This window comes from Chenopodium album, chromosome 21 (assembly GCF_948465745.1).
Source record: "Chenopodium album chromosome 21, dcCheAlbu1.1, whole genome shotgun sequence".
In the NCBI taxonomy this organism is placed as follows: Eukaryota; Viridiplantae; Streptophyta; class Magnoliopsida; order Caryophyllales; family Amaranthaceae; genus Chenopodium; species Chenopodium album.
In genome coordinates, this window is record NC_137854.1 from 31,313,648 (window position 1) to 31,340,318 (window position 26,671).

At 37.3% G+C, this 26,671-nt stretch overlaps 3 protein-coding genes across 3 annotated transcripts; 1 reads left to right on the forward strand and 2 right to left on the reverse strand.

Moving 5' to 3' along the window:
* Positions 1–1,179: 1,179 nt before the first annotated feature.
* LOC145600641 (O-fucosyltransferase 38-like) lies at positions 1,180–3,915 on the reverse strand. The gene is made up of 7 exons (XM_081656525.1): positions 3,649–3,915; positions 3,101–3,197; positions 2,827–2,894; positions 2,156–2,244; positions 1,897–2,074; positions 1,540–1,668; positions 1,180–1,353 (listed from the first exon to the last, which is right to left on the reverse strand). Exons 1-7 carry the CDS (start codon positions 3,901–3,903, stop codon positions 1,180–1,182), a joined length of 990 nt encoding a protein of 329 aa, XP_081512651.1. The 5' UTR covers positions 3,904–3,915.
* A 1,122-nt stretch (positions 3,916–5,037) lies between these two features.
* On the forward strand, positions 5,038–10,962 carry LOC145603002 (uncharacterized). The gene is made up of 7 exons (XM_081659137.1): positions 5,038–5,320; positions 6,619–6,730; positions 7,287–7,448; positions 8,493–8,539; positions 8,976–9,117; positions 10,316–10,379; positions 10,479–10,962. The coding sequence occupies exons 1-7, from the start codon at positions 5,102–5,104 to the stop codon at positions 10,531–10,533; spliced, it is 801 nt and encodes a 266-aa protein (XP_081515263.1). The 5' UTR covers positions 5,038–5,101; the 3' UTR covers positions 10,534–10,962.
* A 2,449-nt stretch (positions 10,963–13,411) lies between these two features.
* LOC145600160 (pentatricopeptide repeat-containing protein At2g13600-like) lies at positions 13,412–26,099 on the reverse strand. The gene is made up of 2 exons (XM_081656059.1): positions 24,592–26,099; positions 13,412–13,711 (listed from the first exon to the last, which is right to left on the reverse strand). The coding sequence occupies exons 1-2, from the start codon at positions 26,097–26,099 to the stop codon at positions 13,465–13,467; spliced, it is 1,755 nt and encodes a 584-aa protein (XP_081512185.1). The 3' UTR covers positions 13,412–13,464.
* Positions 26,100–26,671: the final 572 nt, after the last annotated feature.

A 26,671-nucleotide genomic window follows, 5' to 3' on the forward strand; every position in this document is an offset into this window, starting at 1 on the left:
CCAACATGATGGGCAAACTATGAGAAACTGCAACTTCTTTATGTTTCTATAGTTGTTACTTAAACAAAACAACTGATACGACACACCCCAACTAACCAGAGAAACAATAGAGCTTCTCTAGCTTCAAACCAAATCTTCTGATAACTTTTGGTTCTAATAATTGGAATTTTTATTTGGATTTTGGAAATATGGTTCTAGTTTCAGGATAGTTTAGTAAACCCCATCTTATGGTTTTGATTCCCCTCAAAAAAGCAATGAAGCATCACAGGGACCAAGGACAGATAATGACTCATTGGTATTTCAAACCAGCAGCTGATTACCTGTCAGGCGTAATAGTCTTTCTGTGCTCCAGGAACCGCCTATGACCCTCAACTGCTCTTGCCATGTTCCCTGAATGAGAAGAAATGAACACACCACTCTCCACAGAAATGATATAATCAATAGCAGCAGCTTGAGTAGCATGATGGGAAAAAGCTCCTAATTCATCTTGGGTAGCCAGCGTTTCCTGCCAACAGAGAACTAGTTAATGATGGAATCCAAGATAGCTTCTCTACAAATGTCCTAAAAAATGCTGGGGGTCAATTACCAAGGAAAAGCATGTAATTTTAGTGCATACCTTAAAAATCACATTAGGAAATCGCAAAGTCAGCTCGGCCAATCGCTTAGCACCACCATAAATCTCTCCGGCAGCAATATAGATTAACGTTGACGGAGGATAACCAAGAGCCTTAATAAAGATCCCAACCTCCCTGGGTGTAAGTGGACAAAGGCCTGCATTCCTCTGCTCTGTGGAGTTTATTTTCTTTACTTTCCAGTGGTGTGTGTTCTCCCTGACAATTTTGGGCAGAGAAGCATCAGTTTGTTATGTAAAAAAACATAGGAGGTTCCATGTAATAGTGGTGGTGTGAAGGCTTATTGATACACACCACAAACATCAGTTGACATGAAAACTTTTCTATTCATTTTTGTATCCCTCCGAACCTAATCAAGTTCTACAAATCGATTCATTCAGATTATGTCCATTATGTTGCTTTTTGTAGATTATTGCTCCTTAGGCAGCAATTTTGGGAAAGTCTATATTTTGCCAGTCCTCGACTTACAACTAAAGCTCCATTTACTACAAACCAGAAGTGCTTCTAAGCATTTCTAGCAGTAGATTTCGACTTTGAAGCATATGCTTCATATACATTTGGCGTTTGCAAATATAAATTTCATTACCATAATCCTCAACTCCTCAGATTCTGCATCAGAAAGACCATAGGTACACCCAGTAAAAGCAAGCATGTCCTTCTCATATCTAAGATGAAGAGCAATGTACTGACCCCCACGTGACCTTAGCCGCTCCACAAGCCTCTGTGGTGTCACTGCCATAAAGTCAGAACCTGATTTAAAACATACCCCATAGTGTGCCTCTTGAAATCATTCTAAAGGAAACACTGAAAACATGGAAAGTTCTTGCAAATACTAGTTCTTTTAATGGCTTTCTCCACAAAATCTGTTTTCTCCAGACAGCAAGGTAAAGTAGATGTAGAAATTCACCTTGCCCAAATGTTCAATAGGAGGAGAGAAATGTAAAGCATGGTATAGAGCACGGCATCGGAGCCTTTGAATGTCAAGAGGCAGATCATTATTTGCAAGCCGAGAATCTGATTTTGCAACATGAATCACCTGAATATTATGACTAGACAAGTCAAATTCCATTATACTTTGGGAAAACACCGTCCAGATGCTTTACACTGGTTTGCTTAACTCAAGATCATATTTTCCCCCAAAAGTTCAGAATATGGAAACAGAATTGCTCATCCAAGTACCACAAAAAAAAAAAAAAAAAAAAAAAAAAAAAGAAAAAAAAAAGAAAGAAAAAAGAAGAAGCTATAAATAATTCAAAAGGCCCACCTGATATTCCCTCCACAAATGTGTCATATTCTCATAATAGCTCATCCCTGACCAGGAACCAAAGTGTTTGCGGGCTCGAGGAGAAGATTCCAGCTGTTTAGGAAGTTCCTTCACAATTCTCACATCCTGATGCAAGCTTCTCATGAAATAGAGCTCATCAAATATGTCCCCAAATACACTGATCAAGAAAATTAAAATATGGTAAGAAACTACAGAGCAGAAACAAAGAAGAGCTTTTACAAAGGGCTGCCAAAGAGACCTTGAATCCTGCCAAAATGAACGTTTATCCAGAGTGGGGATCACCAGGGTTGCATTCATAATGCGTGCCACAGCCACCATATCAGCAATCTAGGGACAAGAGTATTTATTACAACAATGAAAAAAAAAAAAGCAAACAAATAGAACATGGAAGAAAGCTTAAACAACTTGGAAAAGAAAGCAAATTTCCCAATATGATGGTTATGATTCAGTAAAATTCAAGCTTCACTGATTGGAATTTTGCTTCATTTACATCAATATCAATAACAAGAAAACGTACAGGAGTAAATCTGTAACCGAGTAAAATCATGTGCTTATGCTTAATTGTGGGGATATTCAACAACATATATGTGCATATATGAACATTCAAATAAATAGGCCAGAATCAGGTACACATCAATACATCATTGCAAAAAATGCATGCAAACTCACACATGTATACTTCAAATACACATGAACAAGAAATTAAGCTTTCAAGCATGTATGCACTAGCACAGGTTTTGGTAAATTGCATTCTATTTCTAGGTAAATTATTACAAGTATTTTCCATCCAGACGGATTAAAACCTAATTCGAATAATTTACTGCCAGCATCTTACTTTGGCAAATGAATTCAACAAAGCCGCTATACCAGCTTATACAAATCGTAAGAGAAAAAAGCCAAAGTACTTACACCAGTACGCATTTGATTTAGCCCTCCATTACTTTTTACAGTCAAATATCTGTTAGATTCCTGAGCAACTGACCATATATGAAAATACAGAACCAAGTTAGCAAGTATATTATTATGCTTTAATAAGTAGTCAAGGAAATATCCCATTGGCAAACATTGACATGATAGCGATCAAGATCAAAAAGTTTTCAGCAGCAATTAAGAATTTCTATTACAATAATCCCAACTATTACTTTCTTCAAGAAAAAGCAAGAATGACTGCAAAACATTTAACCTTCATATCTAGCAGTAGGCTTGACACAAGGGCGCAGGCCACGGCTGAACGTCCGAGCCGGTAACTGCTCATCAACAAAGTGCACAGGACTCCTTATCTACAGATAGAAGCAATGTCAGATTACTTAAAACATAGAAAGAGATACCAGTAAACAGTTGATTGTTCTTCAGTATCCTTTTTATCATTTGAATGTCAATCTAGAGCACAGGTAACAAATATTACAGTAATTAAAAATAGGTAACATGCATCAACTTTTTATCCCAACCAAAATTTCCAACTTCAATAACATAGACAAATCTACAAAGATTAACAGCAAATTGAACAGACCTCATCACATCTAATCATCTCCTGAACCCCAAATGATCAAAACCCCAATAATAAAATAATAATGATTAATGAAACAAAATCAACATTCATACATAAAATCACAAGGCAAAACAACCCCAGAAAGGCAGAAATTTGTAATTACAGAAAAAGCTCAAGAACACAGAACAATATCAAATTAATTGAAATTGGGGATTACCCATGTAAAAAGAATCAATTTTTACCTGCTCAGATTGATGATGAGGGTTAGACTTAGACTGAAAATCATTATAAAAAAGTGGGTTTTGTTCATCTTCTAAAACATCCTTGGAATATAGGAGAAAAAAGAAGATGGAAATAGCAAAAAGAAGGATTATATAGAGAGTGCGAGTTAACAAAGATGATTTCTTGGATGAAACTCTGGCATTCCGCATCTTCACTGAGCTAAGTAACTGAAGATTTGGGTTTGATTTCTTTGATTTAGCGCGGTTGATTTGCATGAATTCGCTCTTTCTTTCTTTAAAATTTGGCCGACAATGTTTTCTTAGGGAGGGCACAACGTTTGTTGCTCGTAAATGGCCTTGGGACCGTGTGGCAGTGACTAGCGAGAGTGACCGTGTACGAGCAGGTGCAAAGGCGAGTATCTCAAGCTGAGTTTTGTCGGGCATGCTAGTCTGGTACGAGTAGGTGTCAATCTGGGCGTTCGAGTCGGGTTTGGTGAAGTCGGGGTGGATTTATGAACGCTCAAGCTAAATTTTTGTTGGGCATGCTAGCTTGGTAGCTTGGTAGAGTGTTAGGTGTCAATTTAGGTATCTTTTTGGGTACGATGAAGTCACGGTGGGTTTTCGGGTCAGTTCTACACTTCTACATCGAGTTATTTTAAACACATCTACATACATATGATTGAGAGTATTCTGACCAAAAATCATTTAAACATCTGTTGTGATCATTTTTTTATGATTGATTGAATCAAACATCGTATTCATGATACATTGTAGATTAGAATTATACTGTAGTCATATTTTTAATGACAATCCTAATCCAACCCTTTAATCCTCAAACTCTCGCTATTTATTTATTACTCCGTATTTACTTAGTACTCCCTCCGTCCCTAAATTACATTCCTCTTTGGAAATTTACACGGGAATTAAGGAGGGAAGAATAACAAATAATAATACTACCTCCATTACAGGTTATGTGCAACGATTAGACATTTTCCCTCTCTGCTTTATGTCAAATCGTTGCACATAACCTGTAACGGAGGTAATAATTGGATAATGCAATGGAAAGTACAAAGATAGAGTAGTAATTACTCATGACATGTCATCAATCTTTTGCAAAAAAAAAAGACCAATCACATGTTTCTAATTGAAAATTTTAACCAATCATATTCATTGTAATTTGGCACAAAGATTATGAGTGAGATTAGGTAAGGATGAGTGAGAAAGCATTAAATATAAAACAGAAAAAGAGAGTTGATTTACTACGTAGTAAAAAAACTTACCAAAAGGAGGAATGTAATTTAGGGACGGAGGGAGTACTTTTTGAAGATTTTTTAATTTTAATTTTAATGATGAGTTTATAAAGGAATGATCCTTAATTAAGATGGAATACTAGAATTGCATCATAGGATTTCAAAAGGTCACACACCCTCTTCTCCTTCAAAAACCACAGCTTCCGGGGTTCGAGGACCAATCCATGAAAATGGGGTTTGATTTGGAAGAATTTCAACCCATTTTCGGCGAAGCAAAACCTGAGTTTGATGCTTCTGCCTCTAATGGCGATGGAGTTCCGGCGTTGAACCCATATTTGTTCAGGGTTTTTGCAGTTGACTCCTCTCACCTCGCTTTTCATGTCACTGATTTTCGTTCCTACACTTGGGAGGCTCTTCGCTCTGTTCACCAACTCGATGACATGGTATTAATTCTTCTTTCTTCCCTCTTGTTTTTTCAGAAATTTAAGCTGCAAAAATCCAAACTTGTGGAATTTTTCTGGGTATTTTTTTAACACTTTTTCTTAACTAAACCCCAAAAAGAAAAAACCTACTGTGATGAAATGGGGTTTAAGAAATGGGTTCTAATAGGGATCATTGTATGTGAAATTTGGCATTTTTGGGGCATTTTTCAGACTTTCATATACCTTTTAATACTTGAAGGAAGTTTTCTGGGTAATTTTACAGCTAATTTTTTGGATGAAACCTTAAAAACCCTGTTGTGATGAGGTGGGTTTAAGAAATGGGTTCTATAATCATGTCCATTGATCATTGTATGTATAGTTGACAATTTTGGGGGTGTTTTCTCAGAATTCCATATGCCTGTGTATTTTAATGTTGTTCAAATGCTATAATTATAACACTGAAGTATAAGGATCACATTGCTCCATGTAGTTTGTTGCGGTGTTGAATACTTGAATTAACCTTCTTAACCTATGATTATAGCTAGTTATATCATTTTTTGTTAGGCAAATTGGTTCCAAAATGTTTTTTAGGTATCGATTTTACCAGATATTGGCGAAGTATCAATATAGTTTGTTAAGGGTTTTATACGTAAGTAGTATACTTTAAGGGCTAGAAATTGGCAATAAAAAATTTTGGTGGTACTATAAAGACAATGGTTATGAGTTGACATAATTTAGAAAGACATTATGAGTTAGACATAGTTTAGAAAGACATTATGAGGTGGACATTGGTGAATTAAGAAGGCATATCATAAAGATATATTAGTATAAGAAGATAGTATCAACAAAAGTACTCCGTGGAAGGGAAGCCTCGGTTATTTGTTTGTTTACTGTGAATAAATTAAGGAAGCAATTTGTTATGACTTATGACTAAATTTGAAGACGTAATCTGTCACTATTGTTTATTATTGTGTTTCTTGCAGATTTCACTGTTATGGGTAGTACTTTGGTTCAATATCCCACTTGCACATAATATGTCAGTTATAGGGAATTAGGAAATCCTAAAAATATTGTCACAATCGTTTTCAGACATCGTCTCCTTTCTAATCTGTATGACCTTTTTTCCTGCTGCAAGAGTAGAAATGTTTATAGTATGTTATTTGAATATAGCACATGATAGAGGATTTTTGGTAGTTTCTGCTCTAATTCCTCTAGATCGTGTGAGATTCGACATATGAGTTTACGTGGATTAAAGTTTAATGCCTCTCATGATTTTTCCTTGTTCATTATTCTTGCTAACTTGTTTTATCTATGTGCAGAGAGATAGCATAGGCATCAGTGGTTCCTGTTCCGACTTTATGAATTATGTAATTGCTTCTTTAAAATCAAAAGATGTGAAGCTTATTATGGATTGGCAGCCTAAATTAAGTGGTAATCCATTCTCTACCCTTTTCTGTTTCACAAGAGGAATTTGTTTCAGCATGGCTCCTTTTATTTTCTTTTGTTATAAAGAAACACTCAGTGAATTGCTGAAGCACTAACTTTTCTTATTGAACCACCCACACTAATAAAGTAAAATGAATTCCTTCTGCTTTCTGTTCCTTTGATCCTTTTACACGCCTACACTTTCTCCTTCGTAAATTTTATTGAATTGTTCTCTTGATAATTTTTTTATTAGTCAAGTTTTTGTGGATTGTGCCTTACCAATTTTCTTGGGATCTGAACTTATAATGCTGACAAGAACACGCTGTCTTTGTTACATCAGTAGCATTTTTCCAGGATGTTTCCATTTTTCATAAGATTGTTGCCGGGCTAGCTTGATTTGTTCCCCATAATTGACTGAATTTTCTTACTATGTGATTTATGATTACATTTATCTATGTGTGATCCCACATCTGATTTATCCTCCATATCTGCTTCATTCTCCTTACAACTTTTGATCTTGACTCAAGCTGCAATTATAGTGTCAATTTTTGCTTCGTTGTAGGGGTGACATCTGCAAAGCTGATTGCTCGTAAAACTAAAGGAATGCCCTTAATATCTATTTCTCTTACTAAGCTTGGACCTTCTTCTGCAAGTGGAGTTGTGGAAAATCTATCGTTGGAGCTCTACAAGGCATACAATATCCTGCAAGATTCTTTTGTAAAAGGTTATTTCTGCTCCCATTTGCTATTTAATATATCTCAGAATCAAAACCTGAGGGATTAAAGTTCAGTTCTAGTCTGCGGGCCAAGCCTTTAATTTTAGTTAGTACTAACTATGTGGTGGTTTGTCGGAACTTTGAATTGGAATCAAATATAAACTTGTGAGACTAGAATTCTAAATCAAATTGAGGGGAAAGAAATTTGCTCCTGAAATTTGCAATGTCTAAGCAGTAAGCACGACTGGAAAGGTCCTTATTGAAGAAGAAAAGAAAAGTCAGACATATAGTCATGAACATTTTTTGTATATGCCTGACAAAGCTGCTTGAAGGTAGTTGGTTTTGAGTTTTTGACCCATACCTGTAGGTTGAATGAGCATTGTTTACTAATATTCTGAGTTGAGTTCCGCATTTAAAAAATTGTTTACTTCTATTGTGAGTTGAATTCCGCACTTGTATAGCTAGGAATTCAAATAACTTCTAACTGAACCACAGAGCCTCAACCCCCCCAAACCCCAAACAAAGGAGGATAGCCTTATAGGATTGGTGACGTAATATCCATGTAAAAAATGGTAATATCTGCATATATAGTGATATTTCATCTTCCTTTTCTCCTTCTATCTTGATTTGTGAGAGTAAGTATATCTTGCATCTAGTGTCTAAATGATTATTTCTTTTTCATTTTGATCCTAAATTCCCAAAAGTGTCTTCCTCGAGGCTGTTTGCGAATCTGGGAGATAGTTTTGTGCCTTTGTGAAACATTACCTCGATCTGCTATACTTGGAGATCGGTAGTTCTATATAGACCCTTGATTGGAGCATATAGATAAGTAGTACCGGAGTACTAAAAGGAAGAATGTAATTAAGATGGCATGTTTTATCAAGCTTGTTGGAACGGATAGGTGAAATATTATTTTTTTGGTTGAGAAGTATGCAGTACAATGCTATATTGCTATGAGAATCTTGAATTTTGTTGCTTTCACGTTTGCTTGTCAACTTCATGCTACACTTTTGTTCAACTGTTATTAAACAGTTGGTTTGAATGTTTATCCAGAGCAAGAGCGCTGCTGTCAATTGACCCAAATGATTTCTGCAGAAAAGGTATTTTAGTTTCTTTAGTATAACCAATAGTTCATAATATATCTTTTGCTGCATTATCTGCTTCTTAGGATTTTTGACTAGGTCATGGCACTCATTGGTCACATGGTCATTGCTAATTTTGGTTTCATTCATAGCTGCACTGAATGCTCATAGTCCATGTTAAAGAAAGATACCATAAATCCTGGATTTTGAAGGCTGTTGATAATTATTATACTTTTCTTTTGCTGTATTGTCTTATTCAAGTTTCAAGCGTTGCTTCTCATCCAGATCTTAATGTTCCTTGTGCCAATTGCTTTCCCCAGTAGATGTGGATGAATTAACATTTGCATTGGCTGGCATCATATGTTGTGGGATCTGCATCAATCTCAAGTGTTTTTCCCTTCTTTTTTTTTTTTTTTCCCTTGGACCATCATATATTTTTCTCCTTCCCATATAGGAAAAGAGCCAAGCAATTAAGAGGAAGCTTGATATGATGCAGTCGGACCAACAAAGGCGACAGAAAACAACAGGGAGTGGGAATATAGTTTCTCCTATGTACTCTGACTCTTCATCTGTTACTGCTGCACTGAATTCCTCAGGTATGTAATTTTGATTAACTAATATTTGTTTTGTAGAGGCTAGTATGATCATGTAAAAGTGCAAATCATCTCTTAAAAACTACTTTGGACTTGTTTAGTGAATATGTTTTTCCTGATTATTCCATCATCTTGATACTTTTTACTCCCCTAGACAAGCAAATTTTATTCCTATAATCCCATTTTATCTGAATCCTTTTCTTCTCTAAACCAAACATCCATGTGAATATAATACGGAGTATTAACATGTTTCATTTGGAAAATTTTCATTTCTTTTGTGAATGCAATTTTTTGTTTGATTAGCAGACTCCTCCTTGCACATTTGACTCCATTACTGGGATTTTTTTGTCTTCGATCATTTTCCTCTAGCAAAAAATAAAAAAAGGAACCGCAAGTAAAAAAACAAGGCTTTTCAGTTGTTACTTTGGCCTTTTATCTTTGGCTTCCTTTTTTTTTTGTACTAGGAGTTAGGTGCTTTTGGCCAAGTTTCTCACATTGCTTCCCAACTTGAGAAAACAGACATTAGGCCAATTGTTGGGGTGGGTAGGTGGGGCATATAATTTATGTTGTTTCTGCTTCTACAGAAGCCTAAAATAGCTTTGGCAAAGGGGAAATTAGAAGCTCCAAATTTTAGCTCTTCAAAACAACTTCACAGGAAGTTGTTTCACCATTTAATGAAATTTTTGCAGCAGACCATAATAAGTTAACCTTGCTCAAACTTACAAATGACATTCTTTCTTACTCACTTTTCTTTTTTGAATGTTTCTTTTTATTAACACTCAACTTACTATTTTTGGAAATGGTACCTACCACTTTAACTTTCACAAATTATTATTCTTTAATTGTCACTTCACATTTTACTTATTTTACTTTCCTACATCTAAATGCAAATGCAAACATAAATCTCACTCACAGAACTCAGTCGCTCACCCCGCCACCATGGCACGCCATTAAGCGTTTACTCTCTTGCTCAAAGCTGGCGAATCTTTAGTAAATGAATAATGAGGAGCACCCAAAAGAAACTTTAATTTTGAACCATGGAATATCATTTACTTAGCCCTCAATTATGTCGAATAATCTTAACTTGACAAGCATATATTAAATCAGCCCAGATCTGTAGATTGCTGTTGTAATTGTTACTTCTGCCTTGTAAATGCTTTGAAAACAAATTTGACTTCTTGTATTCTCTACTTCACCCCAGATAAACAGGCTGTTGCTGAAGGCAAATCTGCTAAAGTTCATCGTGTTGTACCTGCATACCGCAGGTATGCTGTATCTGCTAACGTTGACCTTTTTGCTTTTTTTGTGCTTTACATTGCTGAAAATTTGAAGCTATCTTAATCAATGTCTTGTACTCCCTGCAGAGCCAAAAACAGAGGAGCTGTTCTTTGTGACACTGAAGAGGAAGAAAAGAGCTAAGTGTTGTTTGGCGAATGAGGTTTTAGAAAATAGCAGTAGTGTTTTGTAGCTAATTTTTTTGTTACCAACGCCTGCTAACAAGAAGTTGGTCTTTTTGGGAGTTGAATGACGACGAATGTATAGTCTCTTGAAAGTATGACAACTTGCCTCTCCATATAATGCTGTTTCCAGAGGAACAAAAAGAAGAAATACATTAGGATGTTTAGGTTCAGGGAATGTGTTTATTGTTTAATTGGCTTTGTATATATGCTGATGGCACTTAATTCAGCTTTGTTAACAACTTGTCTTAGCGAAAAGCGTATTCTTGTACTCAACTTCAAAAGGGTACAAATTGCTCTCTACATAGGACTTAGGTGAAATTTTGTAACAATTTGTATACTCTTTTTTAGTTCAATCTTTGATGAATTCCTCAGTGTGTGGTTTTATTTATTATTTTTTTAATTTATTTTTATTTATAAACAAAAATCATGTACCTATAGTCTATAGATAGCCACTGTAGATTTGTAGTAAAAGGAAGGTGAACCTCAACAAAATTGACCATAATAAAGTAATCATCAATTACATAATACTAAAAACGAATCTGACATGACACTTGTCATGTTCTGATTAAAAATTTTCCCGCCACTTTTTTCTTTCCCCTTTTTTTTTTCCCTTTTTGTACAAAATCTTCATTAATATCAATTTATATAACCTATAATATTTAATCTTCAATTTGGCAATTATATTTGAAATATATTTTTTATATGCATATTTTTTATAATTTTTTATAATTGGTATTTTTCTATAATAAACAAACATATAAGGTAATATATATATTAAATTAAAATAATGTACTAATCCCGTACTTCGTATTATTCTACAATGTATTTTTTCTTTGAAAGTTTTTTTTTTTTTTTTCGCTCCAACCAGGATTAGACACTTTAGCTTTTACTATAAATTTTTTGATTTATTAATAATAATAACACTACAATTCAATAACTATAAACATAAATATAAAACAAAAATTAAAAAAACCTTAGGGATTGTTTGGCATTGTTTTTTGTTTTCAGTTTTCAGTTTTTTTTGAAAACAAAAAACCAAAAACAGGAAACAAGAAAAAGGTGTTTCCACTTTTCTGTTGTCAGTTTTCAAAATTATTATAATTTTAATAAATTTGACTAATTTTTATTCATTTTATGACTTATATTATATGATTGTAAAAAACAAAAAACCAAAAAACAGAAAACCACAATGATGCCAAACGAACCCTAATTATTAATTGTCATAAAAGTTAAGTCAATTAAATTTGTATTAAACATTTTTCCAGTTATAGTATGCTATAAAATATTGTGCCCGTCAAAACATGCCAACAAAATTGGGAAATATGGGGTATATAATTACATTGCACGGGTTATAATTAACATAAATTTTATTCTCATATAAAACAGTATAACCATTAAATTTGAGTGTTTTTTTTTAATGTTTAATAATCAATAACTTTTGATAACAATATAATATTAATTCAAGTTAATTTTTTTTTTTTTAAGTATTTGTTTTAATTTATATATATATATTTATGTTTATGTTATATTAACATTGTAATTAATGCACGGGACCTTAAACTAGTAAACCAATAAGAGCTTACAATGCAACATCATTTGCTGGGAGAACTTTCTCTTTAACTAGAGTCTGACTTAATTTAATTCGACTTAGTCGTACCCAACCCCACCACACAATCTCTCTCTTAAATCCATGGGTGCCAAAATCTTTTTGTGTCACGTCATCATGGGTAGACATGAAAACTATCAAGTTGCAATATTTTATTCTATAACCACATGTAAATAACGGAGCTTGTCCGGTTGATCTTCATGATTAACATATTTTGTTAATCTAGTGCTTACTCATACTAGCCAGCTCATACTTGTGCTTTGTCAGCCGCTTAATCACCAAGTATGCAAGCCTAGATCCTAACTCCGTTTACTAACGGTAACAACAGTAGTGTTCAAGCTGCTTCCTCCATTGAAGCTACCATACCACAATCTTCATCATCTCCAAGCTTCAACCAATAAATCGACCGCCGACACCATCAATACCAAACGAAAACCCTAAGAAGAAAAGGCGAAATTAAGGGCTTGGTTAACCCCAAAGGTTAAAGGTGACCATTTTTCCTTCAAATGACTAACCGAGGGAGCTTTTTCAAGAAGCTCTTGGGCATAATTTTTGCCGACGTTGGCGGATGAGAGATCGATTTAAGTACGAACACCACCACCACCCGTTGCCGGAGTCATAGCTAGTTGTCGCCCAACTAATTTCAGTTTCATTGTCACCACTACACCCTCCATCACCGGAGCTACTACACACCCACCATTGTTGGAACTTTGAGAGAGAGGAGAGAGAAGGAGGGTGGGGATTTGGGGCTTTGAACTTAGTTACTAACGCCATTACTCTGTATATTGCATAGCTGGCAATATGAACATGTCATTACATGTGCAATGACATTATTATCCTCAACTTAATGAATGAAAAGACACTATCACCCCTATGATTGACAAATTATGTTAATCATGAAGATCAACTAGTATTTCGCTAATTCTAGAACCTGTTTATTGCAAATTTTCCGCAAAATTTTCTCTCTTCAACTTTTTATTATTTTTACACTTTCTCTCTTCCATTAACCAACCCCAAAGGTCAACGGTTGTACATGCTCTAAAATGTTTGGAGAATTTATACAAGCACTATTTGAATATAAAGGCAAAAACTTGAATTCAATGTATACAACATGCGTAAATAGTCTATTTATACTTTTACCATAATTTTTTGACCCAATGGATTACTCCCGAAACCTCATTTTTTTGGTTTCACAGATAGGTTGAGGAGGTAGATGATTTTACAGCTGAAATTGAAGAAAAAGAAGAGTGATGAAATCACACTATTGCATGAGCTCAAAAATAATCAGTACTTGTTTAAGTCATAAAAAAAACCTGGATCATAATCACACAATTCATCTTCTTCAAGACCTATCTCAACACAAGGAGAATATCCCACTTCACTCATTTGATCCACCAGTTCATGGATTACTTCATATATATGTTCTCGAAAACTATGTGACATGTCTTTGGCAACGAATTCATGCCTGATATTCTTTACTTCAATCCAACTTAAACCCGCGTCTTTTCTCAATCCTTTCTCACCCATAAGCCTTCTCACATGACGAGAATCATGTAGACATGGAAATTTTATAAGTGTCATACATTAAATTAATTAAATTAATTTGGGATAAATCATATTATTGATCCATTTTAATTATTTTTTGGCCCACCCAAACAAATAATTCGAATTAATCGGATACAGTTCGGGTTATAAAATAAATCAAATTGGACCAGGTTAAAAGACTTTTAAGTCATAAAATGGGCCAGGCCCAAACCTTCTAAGTCCACTTAAGGGGATTTCATTTGTTATAAATACATCATTCCTCCATCAATTGAGGGGATCCAGAAATCATTATTCCAAGAGCTCATAAAACTCAAAAGGAATTCTCTCTGAAGTGAGTCAATAAGCACATCAAATTCGTGCCGACTTGTTCAGATACACTCAAACACATCTGAACGGGATTAAGCTTCATAAGCCATCGTTTAGGTGTATTCAAACAAAGCCTCTCGAATACAGGTTGACGTCATCAAACGTCAGCCTGCATTCAAACTCAAGTCGACGTCATCAAACGTCACCCTACAGGTGTCACACACGTGTCATCATCAAGCTGCGGAACAGAATCTGAGGATTTAGTTTATTTTATTATAAACTGTTATATAGAGATTGTACCCAAAAATTCACATATTAATATAAATTCATTTGTTACTTTATTTCCCGTCTTTATTTATTTAGACTCGAAATTTGTGTAAACAAATTTTGGCACGCTCGGTGGGACTATCTCTGCCTCTCATCTCTGTTTCCGTACGTTCAAAAAAAATTGAAATGGCCTCAAAGAACACTGTCGCCGAAAGGACCTTTGCTACAGCTCAACAAAGGGCTGCTGAGTTGGCTGAAATGCTCAACAGCCAAATTGATGAGGGCATCGTTACTAGAGGGATGAAGCAAGCTGTTGTTGACTCTGCCGCAAAAAGCTTGCGTGCCGCATCAGTCCCTACCAAGGCACGAAAAAGTCGCGCTCGTCGGGCTGCTTCTGTGAGGTCTGTCACGTCCTCCACTCACGAACCAAATGAGAGTCTTGTGTTTGGTTCGTTCGGGCCTGTCACCTACACAAACTCATCCTTTGATCACTCTGACGAAGGACATGATAATGAGTTTAGTGTGAGCTCACCTGAGCCTACTTTTGTTGCTGTTATGGTGACGAATACTAAGACGGTCGAACAACAACTGGCTGAAATGAGCAGTATCCTTGAACAGCTGAAGAAGGATGGGGAGGAAAAGGATGCTCAAATCAAACAACAAAATGAACAGATTGCTGCTTTGACAAAAAAGCTTGAGAAACGATCGATTGAGACTGAAAGCGATGACAGTTCGGATAGTAGTATTAAATCAAAGGAATTAAAGCCAAATGGATCAAACAATTTAATCACTGCCGAACAAGTTCAAGCTATGATAGCCAATGCTGTCAAGAACCAACTTGGAGGGGGAGGTTCATACAATAGCCGACGTAATGTGAAGCCTTACACTAGGAGAATAGATGAGCTGAAAATGCCGTTCGGATACCAACCTCCAAAATTTCAACTCTTTGATGGAAAGGGTAATCCAATACAACATGTTGCACACTTCATAGAGACGTGCAGCAATGGTGGTACCAGGGGTGACTTGCTTGTTAAGCAATTCGTTCGTTCTCTTAAGGGAACCGCTTTTGACTGGTACACCAACTTAGAGGCTGAGTCCATTGACAATTGGGATCAAATGGAAATGGAATTTTTGGGGCGATTCTTCAGCACTGAGCGTGTTGTTAGCATGACTGAGCTAACTCAAACTGCACAATGGGATGAAGAGCCAGTCATTGATTACATCAATCGCTAGCGCGCTCTAAGTTTGGAATGTAAAGATCGGCTGATTGAAACCTCTGCCATAGAGATGTGCATCAACGGGATGAGTTGGGAACTACATTACATCCTAAAGGGGATTAAACCAGGATCTTTTCAAGAGTTGGCGACGAGAGCTCATGACATGGAACTCTCAATTGCCTACAACAAGAAGAAGAAGGGGCTTTCTTTGGAAGCCAAGAAAGAAAAGAAGGAGTATTACAAAAATGACAAGTTCTCCAAAAGTTCAACTAAGGAGACGTTGTCTGTGACTACTTCTTCTGCACCCGTCAAAATTTCGGGTAAAAAGAAAGAAGAAAGTAAGGGTTTATCTTCGAGATTTGTCAAGAAAAATAAACCCACTTTGAAAGAGCTTCAAGCTAAGAAGTACCCTTTCCCAGACTCTGACTTGTCTGGCATGCTAGACAAATTGCTTGAAAACAAAATCATTGAGTTGCCTGAGTCAAAGCGACCTAAGCAAATGAACAAGACATCCGATCCCAATTATTGTCCGTATCATAGGTTGATCAATCATCCTATTGAAAAGTGTATAACACTTAAGGAGAAAATTATGCAATTGGTGAAGGATGGAACAATTGAGCTAGATGTCGACGAGCCAGTGACATCAAATCATGCCTCAGTAGCTACTGAACCATCATTTCAGGCTCAAACTTTGCAATTTGGAAGTTTGGAGCCAGTGATCATACTTGTGGAGAGTCAACCCATTCGACATGAAGTCTCGTCCCAGGTTGAACACCAAACACATGTTGACGCCCAAGATGAAGATGATGACGAAGGGTGGACATTGGTGACAAGGACAAGGCCAAGAAAACAAGTGCACGCTCCAAAACCACAACCTTCATATCGCAGAAAAAAGCATCAAAGGAAGAGAAAGCCCAAGCATTCAAAGGGTAAAAAGAAAGAAAAAGGGGCCAGTAAGCAAAAGGTCCTCCCTATAGATTTGTTTGAGCAAGAGCCGTTGTCTCCCATAACTTTGGAGGAATATTTCCCGGAAGACTACTTTACTGTGGTTACGGTAAATATGGTTTCCTTTGTGGAAAGTGAGGAGGAACAAGTTGATAATGAAACATCAACAAAATCAGCTGTACAACAATCTGAGGTGGTAGTAAACCCAAAAATATCTACTGTCTTGGATGCTCTTCCTTCACGTATGGGATGGAGGCAAATTTTTCATTTGCCTAAAGAGATGTGTCAACAGTTATTGCTTGCACTTCAACATCCAGAGTTGTATGCCGATAAGGTGAAAAATGCTGGCGAACCCGCGGAGGACGCCACAAAATGTGTGTCATGCAACGCAGCCTTAGCTTTCACAGATGATGACTTGTTGATAGGGTCAAAACCCCACAATAGACCTTTGTTTGTGTCGGGGTACATCCGCGAACAAAAAGTGAGTCGCATTTTAGTTGATGGTGGATCCGCTGTCAACATCATGCCAAAATCCACTATGACAGAGTTAGGAATCAAGATGGATGAACTATCTAACAGTCGCATAGTGATCCAAGGATTTAACCTTGACAGTCAGCGTGCAATAGGCATAATACGCCTAGAACTCACAATGGGAGAGTTAACTTCATCGACTCTTTTTCATGTGATTGACACCAAGACATCATACAAGATGTTGCTAGGACGCTCTTGGTTGCATGAGAATGGTGTTGTTGCATCGACCCTCCATCAATGTCTCAAGTACTATCGTGGGGGCAAAAAGAAGATAAATGGGGATGTCAAACCCTTTAGCAAAGCAGATTCTTACTTAGCTGACGCCAAGTTTTTTGAGGAAGAGGAGGCGTCAAGTGAGATACTACCTTCGCAAGTCCTTTCAACCGGAAAAAAAGAAGTTAAGGAGAGCATTGCTTTAGCTACAAAAGCCGAAAAGACATCTCATGTTGAAGAGAAGCCTCAACAAAAGGTAGAAGTGAAGGAAAAGAGTGACTCTCAGCTTGTCATAAAAGAAAAGTCAAAGTTGACAACTCCTATTTTGCGATACATCCCAAAATCACGTCGCAAGGAGGGAGAATCACCCTTTGAGTGTCGCGAGGTTAACCTCGATGCCAAGGTAGCAAAGCCCATTGATGACACTACTCTACAAAGTTTGAAGAGTAAAACAACTGTACCATTGGGTAAAGGCACACAAAGCCAAATTTCTAAGTTGCCAACAGAGTCATCCAAGGCAAAAGAGCTTAATAAAGAAAAGTTCGGCCAAAATGCATACAAGCTATTGGCAAAGTCGGGATATGACTTTGAAAACCCAACACCTATGGGTAAAGTCATTGACATTAAACCCAACGGACTCAATGATACTCAGAAGAAATTGCTTGACTATGGCTCTAGTTATCAAGAATCCAAGGCAGGTCTAGGGTTTCAACGCCCCAAGCCAATCAAAATTGGTGTATGGCGTAAAGTAGACACCTCTTCTTCACAGTACATTACTGTTGAGGAACTCAAGGAAAATGAGGGTGAGAATGATGTTCCCTCTCCCAGAACGTCTGTATTTGATCGACTTCAACCATCTACCACGAGGAATCATACCTCAGTGTTCGATAGGCTTGGAGAATGTGACCGTAGGGTGGAAGAAACTTCAAGCTCTCAACCCTTAAGGCGAAAAGTATCTGTCTTTAACCGCGTAGGTGCCTTTAGCAAAAAACAAAGACAGTCGGCTTTTAGTCGCATAAAGAAAAGGGAAGACAATATCATGAAGAGTGACAAGCCAAAAAGTGTTGTTCCCTCTCGTATGAAGAGAACGCAAGACATAGACATCACTGAGCAACAACCTTTAAAGGCAAGAGTTCGCATTGTGGTTTTCACCAACCAAAATGAGTCGTCAAACCATGCTATAGAGGAACACAAGGAGATTGTTTCCACGAACCATGTAACGGCTGAAGAGGTGTCAAATCTCGATGAGGAGATAGAAGCTGATGAAGCTCCCAAGACACTTGAAGACGGGGGGCAAGCAACAGTAGATGAGTTAAAAGAGTTAAACCTTGGTACTCTTGAAGACCCGCGCCCTGTATACATCAGTGCTCTTCTCACCCAAGCGGAAGAACAAGAGTACTTCAAATTACTCTCTGAGTATAAGGATGTCTTCGCATGGAGTTACAAAGAAATGTCAAGTCTCAACCCAAAAGTCGTCGTCCATCGATTGGCAATAAAAAAGGGTGTGAGTCCAAAGAAGCAATCACAAAGACGATTCAGGCCAGAGTTGATCCCAGAAATTGAATCGGAGGTGAACAAACTCATTGATGCAGGTTTCATTCGTGAAGTCAAATACCCAACATGGATAGCAAACATTGTCCCTGTGAGGAAGAAAAATGGACAACTGCGAGTTTGTGTGGATTTTCGTGATTTGAATGAAGCATGTCCCAAGGATGACTTCCCACTTCCAGTCACGGAAATCATGATCGACGCCACTACTGGACATGAGGCATTGTCATTCATGGATTGTACAGCCGGATACAATCAAATTCACATAGCGCCTGAAGATCAAGAAGCCACGGCATTTCGCACCCCAAAAGGGATATTTTGCTACAAAGTTATGCCATTCGGTTTGAAAAATGCTGGAGCTACGTATCAACGTGCAATGCAAAAGATCTTCGAAGACATGATACACAAAATTGTAGAGTGTTATGTGGACGATTTAGTGGTTAAGTCTAAAAAGAGGGAGGATCACCTAGGTGACCTTCGCAAAATCTTTGAAAGACTACGCAAATGTCAATTGAAAATGAATCCTCTCAAATGTGAATTCGGTGTTACCTCAGGAAAATTTTTAGGTTTCATCGTAAAACATAGGGGAATTGAAATTGACCAAACCAAAATCAAGGCAATTCAAGAAATGCCTGTACCATGAAATCTCAAGGAACTTCGCGGTCTCCAAGGGCGCCTTGCATATATTCGGAGATTCATCTCCAATCTTGCAGGCAGATGTCAACCATTTAGCCATCTCATGAAGAAGGATGCTTCATTCAAATGGGATGAGTCATGTCAAAAAGCATTTGACAATATAAAGAAGTATTTGTCCTCTCCGCCGGTTTTGGGGGCACCAGTTAAAGGAAAACCTCTAATCCTTTACATTGCTGCTCAAGAAAGATCACTGGGGGCAATATGTGCTCAAGAAATTGAAGAACGTAAGGAGACAGCTCTTTATTACTTGAGTCGAACATTGGTGGGTGCCGAGCTGAACTATTCACCAATTGAAAAAATTTGTCTTGCGTTAATTTTTGCCGTCCAAAAGTTAAAGCATTACATGCAAGCTCATACTGTCCATGTCGTCTCAAAAGCCGACCCAATCAAGTACATCCTCTCAAGACCAATGTTGTCAGGAAGACTAGGTAAATGGGCTGTACTCATCAAACAGTACGATATAGTTTTCGTACCAAAAAAGTCTGTCAAAGGACAAGCCATCGCTGACTTCTTTGCTGACCACCCGGTGCCACCTGAATGGGAGATTTCCGTTGACTTGCCGGGAGAAGATGTATTTAACATTGAAATACTCCCACCATGGGAAATATATTTTGATGGGGCTGCTCGTCACGACGGCGCAGGAGCAGGGGTAGTCTTTGTATCGCCAGAAAAGCATGTCTTACCTTACTCATTTGTGCTAACTCAGTTGTGCTCAAACAATATGGCTGAGTACCAAGCCCTCATTTTGGGCCTTCAAATGGCGGTTGAAATGGGAATTCAAGATCTTGATGTTTATGGAGATTTGCAACTCATTATAAGTCAACTCTTAGGCGAATATGAAGTCAAGAAAGAGGATTTAATTCCTTATCACAAACACGCATCAAGATTGCTTGACAAATTTGACATCGTCAAGCTAAGCCATGTTCCAAGGAGTGCCAATAAGATGGCTGACGCGCTTGCTGGCCTTGCAGCCACTTTGGCACTGGGGGCAGAGGAAACCATGTCGGTGCCCGTTTGCAATCGATGGGTAGTTGCTCCTGTAGAATATGAAATTGAAGATGAAGAAGTCGAGGAAGTTGACATGATCACTGTCTGCCAAATTGACAAAGAAGACTGGCGTCAACCAATCATCGATTATTTGGATCACTAAAAGCTGCCTAATGATCCTCGACATCGAATAGAAATTCGCCGTCGAGCCCCTCGTTTTATTCTCTTCAAAGGGACTCTTTATAGAAGATCTTTTGACAAGCTATGGTCGAGATGTCTAGAAGATGAAGAGGCAGCCAAAACAATAGAGGAATTGAATTTCATTCAGGGATTTGTGGAGCTCATCAATCTGGTCCTAAGCTTCATGATCGTATCAAAAGGGCGGGGTACTACTGGCCTTCAATGGTTCAAGATTGCATGGAGTTTGTTAAAAAATGTGAAGCATGTCAGTTTCATGCAAACTTCATTCACCAACCTCCAGAACCACTACATCCAACTGTGACATCATGGCCATTCGAAGGATGGGGTCTTGACGTTGTCGGTCCAATCACACCAAAGTCATCTGGTGGTCACGCTTACATACTGGCTGCCACTGATTACTTCTCTAAGTGGGCTGAAGCTATTCCCCTTCGTGAGGTAAAAAAAGAAAATGTTGTCGATTTCATTCGCACCCATATCATTTACAGGTATGGAATACCTCAAAGAATCGTCACTGACAATGGAAAGCCATTTGTCAACAACTTGATGGATAGCCTTTGCCAAAAGTTCAAGTTCACGCAACATAAATCATCTATGTACAATGCCCCTGCAAACGGTCTAGCTGAAGCATTTAACAAAACACTTTGTAATTTGCTAAGCAAGGTCGTTGCAAAATCTAAGCGTGACTGGCATGAAAAGATAGGGGAAGCACTTTGGGCATATAGGACGACATACAAGAATGCAACACAATCTACCCCATACGCGTTGGTGTATGGTGTCGAGGCTGTCCTACCCTTAGAAGTTCAAATTCCATCATTAAGAATTGCCATTCAAGAGGGTTTAACTAGTGATGAAAATGATAAGCTTCGATTGGCTGAGCTTGAAGCGCTTGATGAGAAAAGATTGCAAGCTCAACAAAAATTGCAATGCTATCAAGCTCGCATGTCACGCGCATTCAACAAGAAGGTTCGACCTCGTTCTTTTCAAGTGGGAGAGATGGTCCTAGCAGTGAGAAGGCCTATCATTACTTCGCGCAAAACTGGAAATAAGTTCACATCAAAATGGGATGGTCCTTATGTGGTACGAGAAGTCTACACTAATGGAGCATACAAAATTGTTGATGCCGAAGGAGTGCGCGTAGGTCCAATTAATGGCAAGTTTTTAAAGCGCTACTATTCATGAAGTGAAAGCCTTGTACACTCCTAAGTAAGAGAATAAACTGCTTATCAAAAAAACAAAATGATGCATTGTTTGAACTACGTTGGCTTGATCTTGCGCGATAACTAGTTTATTTAGCAAGTACGTAGGCAGCTTGAAAAAAAAAAATCAAGTGCAGCCACATAAAAAAAGAATCATCATCATTGTACTACTCCTGGCCCGCAAGAGTATAAACTGTGTACGGCTAAACAATTAAAAAAAAAAAAAAACTTTACTCCTGGCCCACAAGAGTATAAACTGTGTATGGCAAAACAAAACAAAATTTTTTTTACTCCTGGCCCGCAAGAGTATAAACTGTGTACGGCTAAACAACAAAAAAAACTTTACTCCTGGCCCACAAGAGTATAAACTGTGTACGGCTAAACAAAAAAAAACAAAAAATTTACTCCTGGCTCACAAGAGTATAAACTGTGAACAACAAAGCAAAGCAAGCAACAAAAAAAAGAAGGTGTAGTGTTTGACATGTCACATGTATAATGAGTATGCATCAATCTCGTATGGGAATCTTGAGTAGGCCAGTCTTAAGATGTCAAGCTCATAACGATTGACATACATGACTTGACATCTTTGATGCGTTCATAACAAAGAGTCCTGACCCATTGCGACATGGGCGACTCAAGTCTTCTAAATATCAGACCTGTCTTAAAGACGCCAAGTTCATAACGCTTGGCATACATGACTTGACGTCTCCGATGAGTTCATAACAAAGGGTCCTGACTCATCGCGACAAGGGCGACTTCAAATCTTCAAGTTATCCGGCCAGTCTCAAGATGTCAAGTTCATAACGGCTAGCATACATGCCTTGACATCTCCGATGGGTTCATAACAAAGGGTCCTGACCCATCGCGACATGGGCGGTAACGTATGACTACCTTGTTAATCTGTCATATGCACAATGCTACTAAGAACAAACACATATGTATATATACAAGGAAAATAAACATTGACCGTACAAATCATGAAATAAAGTAGCACAAAACAAACATAAATCATTCGAGTACTCTGAAATATGGAATGACAATTGCTACACTAGAATAATCGGATCAAATTGCAATAAGTCATCTACCAGTTACTCAGTTAGTGTTCAATGCTGCGAATTGGTCAAGAAGCAATATTAACTCCAAGTGGATGGAGAGCAAGATTGTTGTGTTAATTGAAAATTTGAAATAGAAAAAGTGAAAGTTAGGTATCAATTACTTATTGTTGTTGATAATTGACTTGCTGCAGCAATACTCGAAATTGTCACACCTCTTTGCCAAACTGCTAAAAAAATTAGGCTGTCAGGGGAAACAATTTAAGGAGTATCAATTACTCGTATCTTTTGCTGTTCATTGCTACAAATCAAACCTCCTTGCCGCAGCGACAGTTAAGATTGGGAATTGGACATATAGTCGAAATTGAATTAAATTAAAGGCTGAAAATTTAACAAGTAATCAATTAGTTCTTTTGGACGTGATTATATAATTATAGTCTCTTGGAGTTCGGCTGCGGACAACATCCAAAATCACCCAAATTCTTATAGTTTGGTGCTGCACATTAATCAAGGTAAAAAAAATGAAGGAATTGAGATTCCTTACTCTAGATGTCGAATGATTAAATAGGCGTGGAAGAGAATTGCCTTGATTTGACTGCGGAAACATGGTGGACGAAGGTGATGAGTTGATCAAAATTTGGTTGCTCAGCAAAGAGGTGCTGTTCGACAACTAAATAAATGGTTAGCTACCCTAATTTATAAGTTAGGGTTGACAATTATCTTGTAGGAGATCAAAACCTAGTACAACTAGGAGTTTAACCTTGGGCTCAAGAATTCCCATAAACCAAACCTAGTATTTAATAAAAACAATAAAAAATAAAAAAAAAAAAGTACTAATGACTCCCAAGTCAAGCAAAAGAGTCGAGAGTTCGAGACCTTGTCACGCCAAACACTTCAAATCGTGTATGTGACACAGTCTCGAGGGGGCAATTTGTAGACATGGAAATTTTATAAGTGTCATACATTAAATTAATTAAATTAATTTGGGATAAATCATATTATTGATCCATTTTAATTATTTTTTGGCCCACCCAAACAAATAATTCGAATTAATCGGATACAGTTCGGGTTATAAAATAAATCAAATTGGACCAGGTTAAAAGACTTTTAAGTCATAAAATGGGCCAGGCCCAAACCTTCTAAGTCCACTTAAGGGGATTTCATTTGTTATAAATACATCATTCCTCCATCAATTGAGGGGATCCAGAAATCATTATTCCAAGAGCTCATAAAACTCAAAAGGAATTCTCTCTGAAGTGAGTCAATAAGCACATCAAATTTGTGCCGACTTGTTCAGATACACTCAAACACATCTGAACGGGATTAAGCTTCATAAGCCATCGTTTAGGTGTATTCAAACAAAGCCTCTCGAATACAGGTTGACGTCATCAAACGTCAGCCTGCATTCAAACTCAAGTCGACGTCATCAAACGTCACCCTACAGGTGTCACACACGTGTCATCATCAAGCTGCGGAACAGAATCTGAGGATTTAGTTTATTTTATTATAAACTGTTATATAGAGATTGTACCCAAAAATTCACATATTAATATAAATTCATTTGTTACTTTATTTCCCGTCTTTATTTATTTAGACTCGAAATTTGTGTAAACAGACATGTCTTTGGCAACGAATTCATGCCTGATATTCTTTACTTCAATCCAACTTAAACCCGCGTCTTTTCTCAATCCTTTCTCACCCATAAGCCTTCTCACATGACGAGAATCATCCCATCTTTTACCTGCTGCATAAACGTTTGACAGCATCACATATCTAGCATCATTACTTGGCTCCAACTTAAATAGCATTTCTGCAGCCTTATGAGCAAGACTCGTATTTCCATGGACCCGGCAAGAACCTAAGAGCGCACCCCACATTCCAACATGATCAGAAACAGCAGGAGCTCTCTCAATAAGCTCTACTGCATCATTAAGTCTGTTCTTTCTTCCAAGCAAATCAATCATAATAGCATAGTGTTCTGGTCTTGGCTTCAAACCATACTTTGTCATTAAGTCAAGAATTCTGATGCCTTCATCAACTAGACCTGTGTGGCAGCAAGCAGATAACACTCCAAGAAATGTGACTTCATTAGGCTTTACTTTTGCTACAATCATCCTTTCAAACATTTCAAGCGATTCTTCATTATGTCCATTATAAGCCAACCCATTTATAATGGAGTTCCAAGAAACATCATTCTTTTCCGGCATCCTCTCAAACACCAGCCTTGCTGATCTCATGTTTCCACACTTGCAATACATGTTAATCAAAGCATTATATATAAACGAATTCATCGAAGGAACTCTGGTGTTTGATCTAATGATTCGACAATGAAGTTGTTTCCCTTTTTCTGTAAGTGCTAAATCAGCACAAGCACCTAACACAGCAACATAAGTAAAGGTGCTAGGTGAAACCTCATCTTTCTGCATCTGATCAAAGAGATCAAGAGCTTCAATTCCTCGTCCATTTTGAGAAAAACCCGTGATCAATGCAGTCCAAGATACTGAATTCTTCACAGGCATTTGCTTAAAAACCAGGCAAGCATCTTCCATCCTAGACGCTCTGGCATAGGCAGCAACCATCGACGTCCAAGACACAATATCTCGTTCAGGCATTCGAGCAAATATCGAGTGAGATAAATCAGGATGACCACATTTACCATAACCATCAATCAAAGAATTACATATGATAACATCATACTCTAATCCAAGCACAACTGCCACAGTATGAAGTTGTTGCAGCAAAGTTTTCAAACCCAAAACAGCACAACTACTAACAGCACTGACAATTGTATACTCATCCAAGAACAACCCAAACCCACCACACACAGTTTGCATCTTCTTGAAAAAACACAAAGATTCACTATAAAACCCATAATGGGCTAACCCAGAAACCACAGAGTTGTAACTGACAATATCTGGTTCAGGCATTTTATCAAGCAGTTGGTGTGCATGATCAAAAAGACCATTTTTAGAATACCCAGAAATAATTGTGTTCCAAGAAAAACTATTCTTCTCAGGGAGATCATCAAAAGCTTTCTGGGCACTTTCAATGGAGTTGCATTTGGAATATAACTCGACAAGGCGGTTCGAGATAAAAGAGTTAAGAATGAAGGATGTTTTTATGAAGTGAGAGTGAAGAATTCTGCCAAATTGCAGGTCTCTGGTTGCAATGCAGTGAGTTAAGAATGATGCACATTGTTTAGGAGTGTTCAACATGTATAGTGAAATTAAGCTATTTGGTTAATTTGGGTCATAAATTAAGCCTATGTTTCTAGATAAAACACAGAAGAGTTTGGTGCTTGGATTTTGTTGTGGTGTTAAAATGTGCAATTGTTGATCAATTTAGAGTTTCTCATTATTCTTTGCTACTATACAAGTCTAATAGTCTAATTGTTTAGCGAGTGTATTACACCACCAAGTGTTTAGATCAACTGGCGAAGGGTATATTATCCCTTTCGACCCTTTGTAATTAGAGGCTTGGCAAGTGTAGGGAATGTCTTAAATGCAAAATGAATCCAAAAGCTACTCCCTCCAATCCTCCATACACAACTTTGATCATTGTAAAAACATGTAGTAATAAAAATTTAAAACATACATTATACTCCAACAAAGTTTTACTATAACTACATTTGAGCTTTATATAGTTATATATTATTGATTAAAATTATGTGATTAACAATTGCAGATGAATAGTGTAAAGTTAACATGTGATTTATTAGAAGCAAAAGAACTTTTCTTAGTCAACTAAATTTTTAACTGTAAAAAGGTAAATAATTTTGTATAAGTAA

Excerpts from the sequence above, each read along its gene's own strand:
- LOC145600160 (XM_081656059.1), bottom strand. The coding sequence starts at position 26,099 with ATGTTGAACACTCCTAAACAATGTGCATCATTCTTAACTCACTGCATT. Across the intron at positions 13,712-24,591 it reads GATTCTCGTCATGTGAGAAG|GCTTATGGGTGAGAAAGGAT; the intron begins GCTTATGGGTGA and ends TCATGTGAGAAG.
- LOC145600641 (XM_081656525.1), bottom strand. The coding sequence starts at position 3,903 with ATGCAAATCAACCGCGCTAAATCAAAGAAATCAAACCCAAATCTTCAG. Across the intron at positions 2,075-2,155 it reads TCATTTTGGCAGGATTCAAG|TGTATTTGGGGACATATTTG; the intron begins GTCTCTTTGGCA and ends TTTCTTGATCAG. Across the intron at positions 1,354-1,539 it reads CTATTGAACATTTGGGCAAG|AGGCTTGTGGAGCGGCTAAG; the intron begins GTGAATTTCTAC and ends GTGACACCACAG.
- LOC145603002 (XM_081659137.1), top strand. The coding sequence starts at position 5,102 with ATGAAAATGGGGTTTGATTTGGAAGAATTTCAACCCATTTTCGGCGAA. Across the intron at positions 7,449-8,492 it reads GCAAGATTCTTTTGTAAAAG|AGCAAGAGCGCTGCTGTCAA; the intron begins GTTATTTCTGCT and ends ATGTTTATCCAG. Across the intron at positions 9,118-10,315 it reads TGCTGCACTGAATTCCTCAG|ATAAACAGGCTGTTGCTGAA; the intron begins GTATGTAATTTT and ends ACTTCACCCCAG.